The sequence below is a fragment of the Astatotilapia calliptera genome, chromosome 5, assembly GCF_964374335.1.
Source record: "Astatotilapia calliptera chromosome 5, fAstCal68.1, whole genome shotgun sequence".
Taxonomy (NCBI): domain Eukaryota; kingdom Metazoa; phylum Chordata; class Actinopteri; order Cichliformes; family Cichlidae; genus Astatotilapia; species Astatotilapia calliptera.
The window spans coordinates 28,031,140-28,046,750 of NC_137426.1; the positions used below are offsets into that span (position 1 = coordinate 28,031,140).

A 15,611-nucleotide genomic window follows, 5' to 3' on the forward strand; every position below is an offset into this window, starting at 1 on the left:
TTCGTGGACAGTAAAGCACACATATGGAGAACCATCATGAAAGCTTGAGGGGTAAGGTTGGTATAATGTTTGCTTGCCATATGTTTCTACTCCCAGATAATCAATGGTAAAATATATATATGGTATATCATAAGGAAAAAATGATTTGGCTATGTGTATTAGTATTTGATGCTGTTTGTTCTGCTTAGATTTTGTTTCTATTACTCTGCAAAGGCCTGCACTTGAACTTTTGTCTGGCAAGACAAAAGAGGATCTCACTACAATAAGTTATTTTAGAATGTACTGCAATGAAAGGCAGCATTGCCTGTTTTAGGATGGAGGTTTTGGATAAATAATAATATATGCTTCATAAATGTCAGCTCAGCCCCACAAAAGTTCCCTGCAGAGCAGAGGATTCAAAGCATTTTATGTTTGATTTGTCATTTGGGAACAAAGCTGGCTTATTACTCTTGTCTGTCACCTCACTGTGGTTTCTATGTATAAACTCCTCTGAGTGCACTTTTCCTCCACTACAAAGCATCACTCATCAGGACTCCCTCTTTAGGAAGCCTGGGAGCTGGAACAACTTCGTCTTAAAGACGTCACCGACTACCGGTGGACCAGAAAGAGACACAAATGTGGAGTAAACCTGAGTGCAGTCAGCCGACTTGGGCTCTTTGCAGCAAGCCACAACCGAGATTCTCGGTAAATGATCAGTTACTTACTTTCTGGATGCGCCCCACTACACGATCCTACCACGAATACAATTTTGAACAATTTTCAAAGTTTTATTTATTTTTTCTTAAATCAACTACAGCTTCACTCAAAAGTCTCCAAAACACGTACACAACTTTTTATGCCCTCATGCTGCAGAAGTAAAGTGAATGTAAAATGATCACGCGCACGACGAGTACAACCGCGCGTAAAAACTCACCAGTCCAGAGCACAGACTGATGACTGCGGCGTGCTCTGCATGTGCATTTACTTGTCCTTTGTAAAAGCAGTGCCTTAACTCCGTGTCCTCCTCCTCCTCCTCTCTCTCATCTGCTGCAAAATCCGTTACGTTCTCTCCTCGGGCTACTCCAAGTATTGTCACAGTGTAGAGAGGTGCGATAAATCCCGAATCCAACGTCAGGTTGAGGTGATAGTCCTGTCCGAAAGCAGATATCCTGTAGTGGATATTCGGCGAGGCCCAGTGATCCGTGCTATTGCCTGTGCCCTCATCCAAACTTCGCCTTTTCCTTTTGAAGTGCACACTGGTTGGAAACTTGTCACCGGCTTCATTCACTCGCACCGGTGTTACAACCTCATAAGCGCCGATCTCCTCGTTTACTGTGGAATAAAGGTAGAAGAATGTAAATGTGGTTTAAAAAAACAGTCTACTTACATTATAAATCAGTGGGTAAAAAGGTTTAAGGATTATTATTCTATCAAAGTTGTTTCTGTCTTGAAAATCTGTTGTTTTAGTCAGAAAACGATAGTCAGTGAACTTCAGGCATCTAAACGCTGCAAGTCATTCGACTGAATTCAAAACTCATTCATTCTCTGCCGTCAGTGTTAGAAAACAGCTGCATGAGAAATTTTAAGAAATGCGGGGGTTGTCACAGCAAAATACTTTACCCGTGCTTGAATTCAAAAGCAATGTCCCCGTAGATGCGACTACATTCAAGAAATCAGGGAATAGTAGGAACCCCAAGCCCCAGAAGAGCACATGCATGATTGTCCACGTTCAGAGGAGAGAGCCAGCCTGTATTCCCTTAGTAGTACTGTATTCCTGCGGTAACTCCGGGCTTTCCGCCTCCGGTCCGCCTGCCACATCCAATTTTATTATCCTAGACTCTTGAGTTGATGGTCTCTGGCCGATGAAGTACACTGCTGGGACGTGAGCGCGTCGCGGATTCCCTGACGAACATGCATACTGCAGAGAGGAGTGGGCTGCTCCAACACTCAACTGCGATGGGCTCCGCTTGCCCGTGAACCAACTCTCCCTAGCTTAGAGGGGCGGGATCAGTCTAATATAATATTATCAGTTGTGTTGTTTCAATCTATACCACCTATACTCAGAGAGAGCTGCCCAACTAATCTGACATAACGTGTAGACAACGTGTTGCGCAATCCAGCTGCAAATTTGCATCGTGACACAAAGTGACATACCGACTTTTATTGTTGAGTTAATCACGTTTCAGAGGGGTGGACAGATGCGCAGCAGATCGGTGACTATGACAGTGAGGTGGGGCCCATATAGGAAATGCCTGCCCTGGGGGCAAATGAGATAATCTTAGCTGTATACTTAGAAGTTCACGGGATCACAGAGTGACAAAATTCAAACTGGCAACCGTATACAGCCGTATACAGGCATTGCTTTAGGTCTTAAGTAGGTGATGGAAAAGGTATTGTCTGAGGACAGTGGTAATGGTTTCATTAGGGTAGTCTTGAAAAATCTGGGTCAGTCATCTCTCAGGGAGATATTCCAGAAAGATACTTTAACAAAATTACTCGGGCGTTACTGTAGTGCATAATCTGGATTCTGACATGTACTCAGGTAGATTACTCCATTTAGACTCATTTGATTGAAGGCATCTGTGCATGCTTCCCAGCCCACATAACCTTATGTGGTGATAACTGCTTGCAGCTGGCATATGACTTCACAGCTCATTTGTTGTGTGCAATCAACACACGTGGCCTGGAATGAGGCTATACATGAAACATTGGGTGTGCGGGTGCATAGCTGAAATTAAGCACCTCATATAGAATGCCTGTGTTGTTCAGAAGACTCTAGAGCGGCTCTTCCTCAACCTCCTCCGACCACAGGTACAACATGCCCAGGACCCACTACAGTTTGCATACAAGGCGGGTGTCGGAGTGGAGGATGCCATCCTGTACCTCCTACACAGAGCCCACTCACACCTGGATGGGGGAAAAGGCACGGTCAGGATCCTGTTTCTTGACTTTTCCAGTGCCTTTAATACCATCCGGCCCTGTATGCTTCAGGAAAAACTGAACAGGATGGAGGTGGACCCCTGCCTGGTCGCTTGGATCTCCGACTACCTCACCGACAGACCACAGTACGTCAGGCTGAAGGACATCACGTCTGACACTGTGGTCAGCAGCACAGGAGCACCACAGGGAACTGTGCTGTCCCCTCTTCTCTTCACCCTGTACACCTCTGACTTCGGCTACAACTCTGAATTATGCCACATTCAGAAGTTTGCAGACGACACAGCCATCATGGGGTGTATCTGGGATGATCAGGAAGAGGAGTACAGAAGTCTGGTGAGGAACTTTGTCGCATGGAGTCACACAAACCACCTGCAACTCAACACCTCAAAGACTAAGGAACTGGTTGTGGACTTCGGGAGGTCCAGAGAAGGTTCACTGCCGGTTCAGATAGAGGGGGAGGAGGTGGAGGTGGTCAACAAGTACAAGTACCTCGGGCTGTGGGTGGACAATAAACTGGACTGGTCATGCAACACAGAGCACCTGTATAAAAAAGCCCAAAGCCGACTGTACTTCCTCAGGAGGCTGAGGTCTTTTAACATCTGCAGGAAGCTCCTGAGGATGTTTTACCAGTCGGTGGTTGCTTGAGTACTTTTCTATGCTGTGGTGTGCTGGGGGAGCAGCACAGCAAAGAAGGACTCATCCAGGCTGGAGAAACTGATCAGGAGGGCTAGCTCTGTGGTCGGCATGAAGCTGGACACTCTGGTGACAGTGGCAGAGAAAAGGACATTAAAGAAACTGATGGACATTATGGACAATGCTAGGCATCCTCTGCACACGGCCATAAACAATCAGAAGAGTCTGTTCAGTGACAGGTTGCTTCTCCCAAAGACAAGAACTAACAGACTTAAAAACTCCTTTGTCCCACACGCCATCAGACTGTTTAACTCCTCTCTGGAGGGGAGAGGGAGGGGAAACAGGAGGACAAAGGAGGGGGGAACAACTAAGCTGTAGTGCCTCTGCACCTCACTGTACAATACCTTTTGTGCAATACTTTTGTAAATAGTCAACAGTGCAATAGACTCAATACTTGAAATGTGCAATTCACTTGTATTTTTATTTTTTATTCCTATTTATTCTATTTATCCCCTTCGTATATTTTATTTATATTGTCTCTGTATTTATATATGTGTGTGTGTGTGTGTGTGTGTGTGTGTGTGTGTGTGTGTGTGTGTGTGTGTGTGTGTGTGTGTGTGTGTGTGTGTGTATATATATATATATATATAACATTCTGTAACTCTGTAACTTCTGTCGGTGCTGTGCTTTTTTGGAAATCGAATTTCCCAGAGGAACCCACCTGAGGGATTAATAAAGTTCTATCTTATCTTATCTCTTATCTTCAAAAACACAAAATAAAACAAATAAAAGTGGAGAAAATAGCTCAGTTGCTTCTGTAATTATGTTGATTTCATATGCGTGTGAAATCTATTTTTCTTTCTTTCTTTTTCTTTCTTTCTTTTTTAATAGAGAACATCTTTAAATAAATTCACACCAGCCTTTTTAATCATGGCTTTTTCCTCTTCACAAAATCAACATTCTTGGCGAAATGGCAATTGGCCACCCATTTGCACCAGTAAGGGCTAATTTTGTATGATGGATGATCCACCATGAACAAGTTTAGTATGATCATAGGGGTCAGTAAAATGTTAGCATTTGAGATCACTGGTTGTAATGACCCACACTTGAGGTTCCTAAGAATACCTTTACGTCATGACTTAAAAGAATTCCCGAGCCTCCTAGCCCTTCCACTGGAGCTGGAGCACGTTTTTTCTTTTTTTTTTCTTTTTTGGAAAACCATCCCAAATAACAACCCAGGGACAGCTGTGGGTCACAAACCCCTTTTAAACACACCCCTTTTATCTCCAGTTAGTCTCTTTTCCAAGAATTCTTTTTAACACAGTTTTACAGCACACTGGATCACAGGTAAGTAATAACAGTTGGGAGAAAATGTGCTTAGGCAGCATGTTTATGTACAGCAAATACAACTTCAGAGGGCTATTTACTCTTGTTCCAGTTGCTGCATTGTTACAGATGCTATTCATTTAAAAGAAATTATAATTATGTTTTTCAACGAATGGCTAGTTGAGTTACTGAAGTCACTGTTGACACAGCGTTTATGAAAATGGATTAAAAAGCTACTTTTCCACCTTAAATATCAGCATATGGTTAACATCTTTGGTGGGCTGATTTTGATTCTCAACAAAGCGGTTACTACAACTGGGGGCGTGTGTAGTGTGTGCGTGTTCTCAATGAATGGTGGTCACTGAGGTCATCAGAGTCACCCTTCCTGATTTGTGTGCGGGCAGCATCATTCAGAAGAGCTATCAGCAGTGTAAACTTCACTTCCCCTCCAGATCAGATAAAGAGCTGATAGGAGGCGGAAAGCTTGAATGAAGTAGCCAAGCCTGGCCTGGGATTTCAAAGAGATACACTTTAATTGTTTGGCTTTTAAAATCTCCCTTTACTTGATCTTACTCTCAGCCCCCACCCAACAGACCTTCCAGGCCCAGTGATCTTGACAAGGCAATATCCCTGTGTAGTGTAGTGAATGTGAAAAAGACCAAGTGCTGAATCTTTATTTCAAGATCATTCATTTATAGGCATGCACACCAAAATTGACTTCAATTAGGTCTTAAAAAATAAAAGATTTTCATGATGAAGCATGAAGGATGAGTTCAGTAATGCGAGTGAAGAGACTGTCCAAAGTTTGGTCGCATGGCAACCAGTATTACTTGTCAGCTGGTTGCCGGGTGAACAGGCTGTGGGTCAGGTGGGGTTCCCTTTCCTTTTGTCCTGTTTTTTTCCTCTTTACATCACTTAAGTTTTAATCAGTGTTAAAGGAAACATAGTTCTTCTTAAGATGGAAATTAATTTGTGTACCAAATGTATTGTTGAGCACTCCAATATTTGTTGAGATATTTCACATTAAAACACATGTGATGCTAAATTCATGATCCCACACCTGTTTGCATACGGACAGACTGACATAGCTACTGTGACATCACCGCTGGCTTCTGAAAGTCTCGAAATGAGCGCTGGTTCTCAAAAAATGGATGTGACTTTGACATGGCATGGTCATTCACCAATGATGTGATTGACAGTTAGTTAGCCAATAAGCATGCTCTCTCTTATGAAGATAATTCTCCATTTTGAAACATGGTATGACCAAGATTTACAAAACATACTAAAATATTTTTTCAGTATAATCGAAAATGAGTGACTGACCCTGTCAATTTAGCAGGAAAGTGTTAAAGAGGTCGACACAGAAAGGCATTTTCTTGTAGACTTATATGTGACTTATAAGTATTTTTGCAGCCACAGCTATCGCCATCTGGTGGTCTTCAGCTGAAATGCAGTTTTATGTCACTTCTGCATTGGCTTCACTTTTCTACATTATTTTTTTTCTGTGTATGAATTCAACACATAGCATAGCATAACCAATGCATTGATTGAATAATCAAAAGAATCAAATGATCCATGTATTTTCTTTATACTGCCCCCTGGTGATAGTGTATAGGCATAACATGTAGTCATAGGTATGAAAAGCTCTTTATAGCTCCTGCTGACTACCCATGCATGATTATGCTGGTTGTGTTCATTACATGAATTCATTCAGGAGTCTTTGAGATATTACAGTGGACTCCAAAAAAAGTCCACTTGGCAAACATTGCCATCCATTAAGCCAATGTTTTACCATAGCCCAACAAGGCAGAAAATACATATCGCTATTTCTTGAGGAGTTATTTTGTTTGCTGAATATTTTGTGATTCCATTGCATACGTCTGTTTGTGCTTGTGATTTCTAAAATGGAAAAATGTCTCAAATAAATACCTCAGAGCTTCCATTTCTGTGGCCTGTACATAATATACATCAGTATAATCCACAGGCCATGAAACAGATGTATTCCTAGGAGAAAAAAATATGGTTTCTGTGGCTGCACACTTACTACATCTTTCAACATGAGACTACTTGGACTTCCAACAGTACATTGGTAAATAACCAGACACAGAGACGCATGGCTTCCTAAGACCTGCAGGCAAAGACGGGCAACCGCACACAAACACAAATGGGTGCACATGTTCAAGCTAAGTCACATGCTCTTATTCTTTAACTAGCAAAGCAGACAGCAGGCACTGAGAGTTTTACCAGGGAGGAATGGAGGGAGGGGGAGGTGATCCTGTAAATGGGCTTTTTAGGATAGTCTCAGGCAAGTTTATGTTGGGTGAGAGCTTGAGCGAAAACATTGTTCAACATCTGAAGTGCAATTAAGGCTTTGGTGGAGCTTTCACAGACCACAAGATAGAGGTCTGGATTCTGCCCAAGTCGTACAGCAGCTGTCAGCAGGTCTCTCCAAAATCAGAATGCTTCCCAGATTCTCTGGCTCTCTGTGGAATGGCAACAATAGACTTCATGCCAGAGACCAAATTAATCACTCCACAGATTCAAGAGGGGAGGGGGATAGTCATCAGAGGTGTAGTGCAGCACAGCTTGTGTAGCACTGTGACAAAAGGTACCATATTCATACAGTAGGGGATCCAACCTCTGTGATCCTTTAAAATCCAAAAAGCTTTCTTTAATGAACTCTTTTGTTTACAGAGGAGTGAGCAAACAGAACCACTTCATCACTAAGTCTTTGTAGAAGGTAATCCATTCTTTCACACCAATATTATGATGCATCCACAGGGTGAAGAGTAAAGTCTGGAGTAGGAGGTTCTGGACAACTATGGTGTTATGATAAGAGTTTTAGTAGTTTGGTCTTATTCACGTTTGAGAATGCTTTTTCTCATGTGAAAGTGACTCTGCGTATTAGTACACACAACAAATGTTTCAGTCATGTGAAAAAGTAGGAACATCAGATGGAAATTGTTGGCTTTCAGGCCACCACTTCAACTTCTTTGAAGCCGAGTCTAAAAATAAAGACGGTATATCGAGACAAATTACATGTAAAACTGACATTTTATGGTGACTTTTTTATTTGACATGACACCAACTATGAATCACACCGATTATGAATCTTGGTGGTGGAAAAGTCTTGGTTTGAGGTTGTTTTGCTGCCTCTGGAACTGCAGCTTGGAGTCACTGGTTTAACTATGAAATCTGCATTATATCAGACAGCAATTTAAGAAAAAAAGATACTTAACTAGTTGATACACGGTTTCATACATCACAGTTGCAGACAGGCAGGCGTAAAGCCCCACTAGCAGCTGAACACACGAAGGCAGCACAACAAACTTGGAATCTTAAAGACTGACAACCAGTATTGATGAGGAATTTTGCAAGGTTAGTAAAGCTCCTGTTTCAGCAGCATTTAAGTATTCCATAGTTATCACACATGTTAACCTGGCCAGCACACATGCTAACGTTAGCTGTTTAACTATTAGCACTTACCTGATAGTCATTATTAAGATAGTTGGTAGTAAATTGATAATATTAACATGGGAGTTAGGCAGCAAATATTTTCCTGTCCACCTGTAACATCAAGAGATAGCTTTTAGACAGATATCAACACATGATCTTAAATAGTATATAGTAGCATACGTTGAGATGTTTGCACAGACCAATATTGTTCTTTAATCGTTCTTTTTTTTAAATGCATGCCTCTTTATTTCGTCATTGTTATTTTTGTCATTAATTTTGATATGTTCCCTTGTGTTGTGATATAGCTGAGGCTCGGGTGGTAGAGCAGGTCATTTACTAAACAGAGGGGCCGCGGATTGACCCTGGACGCATTCGTCGGAGTGTATGATTGGATGAATGATACTTGTTGTAGAAAGTGCATTGAGTGCTTAAAATTTGTAGAAAGGTGCTATATAATTCTTGGTATCAATGGTACTTAGTATAAAATCTAGTATTGTGACAACTGTATTAAAGATAATGTGCAGATAAATATCTGTCTAAACGTTGTGGTTAAATCGAAAGATTAAGGCGGTGTAAAGAAAATCCATGGATCACCGTGTTTGATTTGTTTTTTTCAAACAGAAGAGGACATCTTAAGCGCATTAGCATATCCACCCTCCATTTCACCAGAAAGCAGAAATGTGGAGGTAAAGTCAAACACTTTTCAGTGAGGTGTTATTTGTCTGTGAGCCTTGTTCAAAGGGGGATTCCTTGTCTAATTTTTCCACATGACTGTATGTCAGAAACTTGTAATTGTGTTTAAAGACACTGACACTAAAACCTGCATACTCTGCATCGCTGTATGGTTGTGGGATATGTATGGGTTTTCACGTTTTTGTTTTTTTTTCATTAACAAGCCACTCATCAGTCTGCAGTAAGATCCATTTCTCCTCTGCTTCATCTACTTCTTTGTCATATTGGATATAGTTTAGTGTTCTGGGTCAAGGATTCTATTTTGTGCCTGTCAGAGCTTGTAGAATAGGCTAGCCTAGGTCCTGCTGGCAAGGCCATCGTATAAGTGGGTCATCTGGGACCTAGAGGAGCCAGCAAGCTCACTATAGCTGACAGGCACACAGCAGTGTGCACCAGTATGCAGCCAGATGTCAGGGGGAGTGCTTTACCACAGAGAAAATTTGCGATAATACAAAGAAATTTTCAATGAAAAGGGTATGAAAAAGGTCTGTGTGTGTGAGGGGGGGGGTTAAGGGCTTATAATAGGGGTGCATGATTCTTCTACAAGGAGGAAAATTTAAAATGTCTTTGTAAATATAAAAATTCTCTCAACTTGTCACCTGAAATGTTTCCATCGCGGGGCCATAAATCCTGGTCTGCCTTAATCTAATCTTTCAGAGGCCATTTAGGATTAGCCTCGTCAGCTAAATGGTAAATGGTAAAGCTAACAAAGAAAAAATTTTTTGGCCAAATCAGATTTCATCAATCAATAATCGCATCATGGAATTAACACAGAGAGGTGAATGGTACCAAGGCCACAGTGACTTTGACTGACAGCATGAAAGTGGAAAATATGAGCACACACACAGAAATATCTCACTTGCATTACGTCATGCTACACACAAAAGATTTATAATGCTTATAAATGGAAGCAAAACTTTAGTAAAACAAAAATGTAGTATTTTATTTGCAAACATAAAAAAAAAGAACTGGTGGAGTTAAGATATGAAATCCAACTCAAAGAATGTAGTTAAACATATTTCTCACAATACAGTAGAACCACAAAAACCTTGTTCTACAACTTTTAAACAATCCAACATGATGTATGCTGCACTGTAATTATGAAGCATAAAAAATGGTAAACAAAATGACAAATTTGGTATAAACAACCAACCAGCAATGCAGCTTTTCAAGTGCAAACTGCAACGTTCAATCTAAAAGAAAGAAGGAACCACCAATTTGTTGTTGTCAGCTTTGTCTTGGCTGCTCTTATTGGCTCCATATGCAGAAGCTGTGAGTCACCTCTTTAATGATTTCATGTTTTTCTGTTTTGTTTTTTTCCAACAGGATGTAAAGCAGAATATTCATGGGATATACACAAAAGGCAGCCATCTTTAAAATTAAATTAGAGCAGTCGTAGCAGGCTGATCCTGATTATATCTGGGATCAAAACTATAGAAAAAACCCCAAAAATCTCTGTGGCCAGAGGGTGGTGGATTAGATCTGGGCTTTGCTGTAATGTCATTAAAAGTCAAAAATCTGCAGCTCTAACACAAATGTCTCTATATGTTGTTGCACGAGCACGGACAGTCACTTTAATTTTGACTCTTGTTCGACACCTGGCCGTGCCGTTTTGACAAATGAAGATCTGTGCTGAAAAAACTGTTGTAGAAAAATTGGTCGTCTTCTATACTGTGCCTTTGTTTTGTGTACCTTTCTGTTTAAGACGTCAGCGGTACAGGTAATATCCCATTTCAGAGATCTAGGATTCCTTTAGATTAAATGCTAAGGAAACAGCCATTCCAGACAGACACAAAGGTAAGAGCACTGCACTGCAGCCGAATAAAAAATATGTCACATGGACATGCTATGACAGCTTGGCTCTTCGTGCAGTTCAAGTGAAACGTCCAAAATCTGCAAATGAAATCGCAGATGTTTCATACTTCATTGCTTCTTATTGCCTCCAGATACACAGGGGAAGGCAATCGATCCAAAGAGATCAGGACTGCCCACACTTGCTCTGCTCTCTCCGTCTTCTTTGTCGTGTTTTTTGCATTTACTCCTACCTGGATCACCCTGAGGTTCAGTTTCTATCCTGTTTAAGCGTTGGCGTCTCATAGCTGAGGTCACATCATCACACATTAGTTTGAAACTAGTTGTCATCTTATTCGAGCCTCACAGGTGACTTTTAATTCTAGTCGGTCTCTTTGTAAAATGCCTCTGGTTTTTGTTGTTGAGTAAATCCAGACATTCTGAAAGTGTGACTCATCGCAAACAACATACTCTATTATGGTACTCTCTTATTATGTGTAAGCGTGTTTTGTTGTGGGGGCCGTGAACATCAGCGAGCCAAAGTAAGGTAAAAATTCTTCATATCAATCTCATTGTGGCACCTGTTTCTTCATTTTTGAATGTCTTATTATGACAGGTATGACAAGTTAGACACAAAGACAAAGCTAAAAGTTAAAAGGCAGCGTGTGGAGTTAAGAGAGGTGGAAAGCTGCTCTGTTAATGGCTGTGTAGGCGGAGCAGGCCTCTGTTTTCGACATCAGACAGTGCAAATGTAACCATTTTCATAAGGAATGCACAAATATCAAGGAGTAGGGATGAAAGTTTAGGCTAAACCAAAGAAGTGTGCCACAATCGGCTAATGGTGGTCACGTTTGGGCTGGCTTTTAATCTGCACTGCTGGGATCTCATGTCATTTCCCATATGAAAACGAGCAACACTGACGGGTTTTTGGCAAACAAAGAGAATTTGAACATATTCATGAGCAGCACTGTGGACGCAAATCAATTTACACTCCATTTAATGTGAAACCATATGAGAGGTAAGCCATTTTAGAGCATAAGACTTACATTAAGCCATACACTCGGTGTTGACAGGAGCCAGTCCACAAGAAAATAACTTTGGGAAGTGAAAGATGGAGACGCTTTGCCTGCCTCTGTCCCAGACCAAAAGTTTGTTCAGCTGTTATTAGAATTAGAATAGTGTTTCAGGTTTTTCTACTCTATTTCATATATTTGGGTTGCTATTTTATCAGCCGTTCTTTATTAGAATTGGAGAAACTTTTTCAGAGCTCTGAAAAGCACGTGTGGCATCATCCCAAAGTAAAATCTGTGACCTGAGCGGGAAAGCATGGGCCAGTGTTAGAAACACAAATGCATGTCTGCAGTGAACCATACAAAGCAAAAGAAAACCTCAAAGCCAGATTTTTTTTTACCACTTAAGCGCTTAGTGAGCAATTTTTCAGTAATTTCAATTGATCAGATGATTACTGGAGTGGTTTTTCAGATCATACTTTAATATTATAGCAGAAGCTCAAGCAACTGTGGGGAGAAAGCCTTGCTCCTCTGTCCTTCTCATGCAGGTTTCTGCTCTCTCCATCACTTGCTTGCCATCTGTTGGGCATCCTGCTGACACTATTTTAGCCCATTTCACAAGGGTGTGCTGACCACAGCCTTTGTAGTTTGTATACTAAATGCACAGCAGAGAGGGAGCCCTTTTGGACGTGTGGTTTTCTGAAACAAGCCATCTGCAACTGCTCTGCTCTCTGTGCATAGCCTGAGGAAAGAGGACAGACACAAACAAAGCAGATTCATATACTGTATGGCCCTCCACAAGGAATTCATTCTTTTTCTAGTCCTTACTTTGGCTCATAAAAATGCTTTTGTTTTGGTTTTTTTCCTCATCTCAATTAGAATCTCTGTTAGAAAAGTCCTTTACCTCAATATGAATATCTGCTTTAAAAAGAAAAACTGAGGCACATGAATGGTCAAGGCCATCTCTCGGCTTTCACTTTGTTCCTTTTTCAGTACTTATTTCTTTATTCTTTTCTCTGTATGAGCCCAGTTTTAGTATTGATGATGAATGATGGTCCATTATTGTTATAATTAAAGTTGTAGAATGGTGAGCAGTAGCACCAGGGAAACGCGATTAATGTTTGACCTCCTGGAATCAGCAGCCTCATATCTATAGTTCTAAAATATTTCAGGAGCTTGCAGTCTGGATTCAGATGTGCTGCGGGAAAACAGGGAAAAGTGCCCAAGTGACTAAGTGAGTGCACTATGGGAGGTGATGAGAAAAGAGTCACTGCTTCACTATTTATCCAGGAAAAAAACATCCACAGAGAACAGAAAATTACAAACCCTTTCATTTTGCAGCTGGGGCTTAAATTGAGTATCACTTGAAAACCACAGCAAGAAAAGATGTCATGCAGTGATTCCAATTGAGGACTTCTTGGTAAAACCAGTAAATAATTGTTTTATACGACAATAGCACATGCATAAACATGTCAAAAGTCACTGTGGAAAATCATTTTTATTGTAACACTGTCTCCCCAAAGACTTTGGCCTCTGGGGGAAACGGTGTTCTGTGTCAGAGTCAAAGCAACTACAAAGACCTTCTCAAGTCATTTTAATTCTAAAGTTGCTGATATCAGCTGTTAACTCTGTAAAAGTTGGTCATTCAAAGCCAAACAGAAAACTTGAGTTCCACAAAACTTCAGCCCACACTGAGTGAAGAAGCCACAGTTGGCTGCAGCTTTTTCTCTCTCATCAGTGTTTGCAAACTTCACTCAGAACACCCCCCAGAGCCCAAGTGGCTACACGAGGACCGGTCCATCAAATGAACAACAGATGAACCGAATTATACAATTTCCATCTCATTAGCAGAAAGCTCTTAACCTGGTTATTCCTCTAGTTTTGTTTTGTATCTGATAAGACAGTCGCTGAGTGCCCTGCAGGGTAAAGGGCAGATATGTGCCAGGCCAACTTCCCCTAGCACGATTACTAAGCTTCCATCCGACATTAAGGCATCCCCAAAGAGTCAGTTAAATAAGCTTTAACAGATTTATTTGCAGGTTTTCACATTTGTCCACGTAGCTACGGATACCGAGGGGAAAACCTGTACGTGGCAGCACAGTGTTGACACAGAAACGGGTCTTATTACAGTTTGCCAGTATTCATCTAAGTCTTCATTTGTTTTCCCACACTTCTGATGAAACGGCTCTGGAAAAACATTTACTGTTCTCAACATGAAAGCATGGATTTATCAAACACCCATATGTTTTAGGTCTGTCTGTTGTGGAATTTCACAGCAGTTATCACACAAATGTCCAGCAGTTAATTCTAAAACACTATCTTTGTGTCATTTCCATTACTTCACCCTGCAAGTATGAAATTCAGTCATCATCTCTAAGTAAGAAAGTAGGAGAGGTGCTGCCAGATGAAGCTGCACTTTCATACTTATGTTACTGTGTGTCATAAACACCATCAGAGAACTTTCCATACGGGCTCCATGCGGGGCTCCAGATACTGACATCAGCCACCTTCTTTCAGTCTCTGGTTTCAATAAAAGTGCAGAAATCAACTCAGAATTCCCCCTTGAATCCGCGACATCTGTTTTTCAATGCTGAGATAGGCACGGTCGTGCTCTGCATGCTTTGATGTTGTTAGCGATACATGACATGTCGTTCTCTTTTACAGGTTTAAACACCATCCAATAAACAGGAGAGATGACAGAGATAATTAGGGAGAAAAAAACAACTGAATTTCTGCTCAACATTTAGATTTAAAGCCATGGTTAAAAAAAAAAAGGAAATGGGGAAATGAACGCTCACATAAAAGGAGTAAAAATGTATCTGTAGTTAAAGATATACAGAATATACATAATGGAGTTTAATTTCATAGGCTCAGTGTTGTTGGATCTTTGCAGCGTCTTTTAGCCAGGCTGTCATTTCCAGCCTTTTAATCAGTGTTTATATGAGAATCTGCCTGTGCCTGATAAGGGTTGGATGTAGTAGCCCAGGGGAGCATCCTCCCCTCCCATCCTGCTCGCTGAATGGAAATCAATGAGATTACATCTTCAAACACAAAAAACGGACCATATTACTATACAACCACATCCCATGGTCAGAGGAACTATGGATACTACTCATCATAATTTTTCACAGGAGTCAACATCCACTGCCACCCACCCCAAACACCAGCATCCCTCAACACACCCCTTCGTAATTTGGCAGGAGTGGCGGCCCCGCTCTGCCGGGTGAACAAATCGTTTCCAGCTCAGGTCCCATTCGGGATGTTTGAATCTGAGAATGACGGGGGGGTCCAGATGTGCTTTCAAAACACATTGTAAGCCTCTTTGTTTATGGAAATCGCAATCTTCTTTGAAAAATGCTGATGCAGGGTTTCTTTCTTGAAAATAATACACAGAATCAGTGACTGTTATCAAAACCTCCTTGGTTTAGCAGCAGAAACATCAAAATGTGCATCTGAGCAAAACACAAAGTGTTCCAACTCCACGTTTCACTGCAGTCTCACCAGTGAGTGAAACATTTTATTGCCGAGTTTCCCAACTGTATTTTTAAACGCTGTTAATTATGCTTTGTAAGTACCCTTCATCTCCTTCAGCTAACTCGACCCCATAAGGAGGAAAAAAATCAGAAAGTCCCCCCCAGAAACGATACTTTTCCCTGTTAAGGAATGAAAAAACAAACAGAAAAAAATCCTGTGAACCTGGGTTTAGTCTTCAAAGAGCTGGACTGTTAATCCTTGCTCATAAAA

At 41.1% G+C, this 15,611-nt stretch overlaps 1 protein-coding gene across 1 annotated transcript in view; it reads right to left on the reverse strand.

Annotated features, from left to right (window-relative positions):
• The window catches only part of adamts9 (ADAM metallopeptidase with thrombospondin type 1 motif, 9), a 44,845-nt gene extending 42,824 nt beyond the window's left edge, over positions 1-2,021 (reverse strand). Inside the window, exons 1-2 of the mRNA XM_026168631.2 lie at positions 1,600-2,021; positions 914-1,311 (exon numbers count right to left, since the gene is read on the reverse strand). Coding sequence (XP_026024416.1) covers positions 914-1,311; positions 1,600-1,696 — 495 coding nt within the window. The 5' untranslated portion in view covers positions 1,697-2,021. The remainder of the gene's footprint in view (positions 1-913; positions 1,312-1,599) is intronic.
• Positions 2,022-15,611: the final 13,590 nt, after the last annotated feature.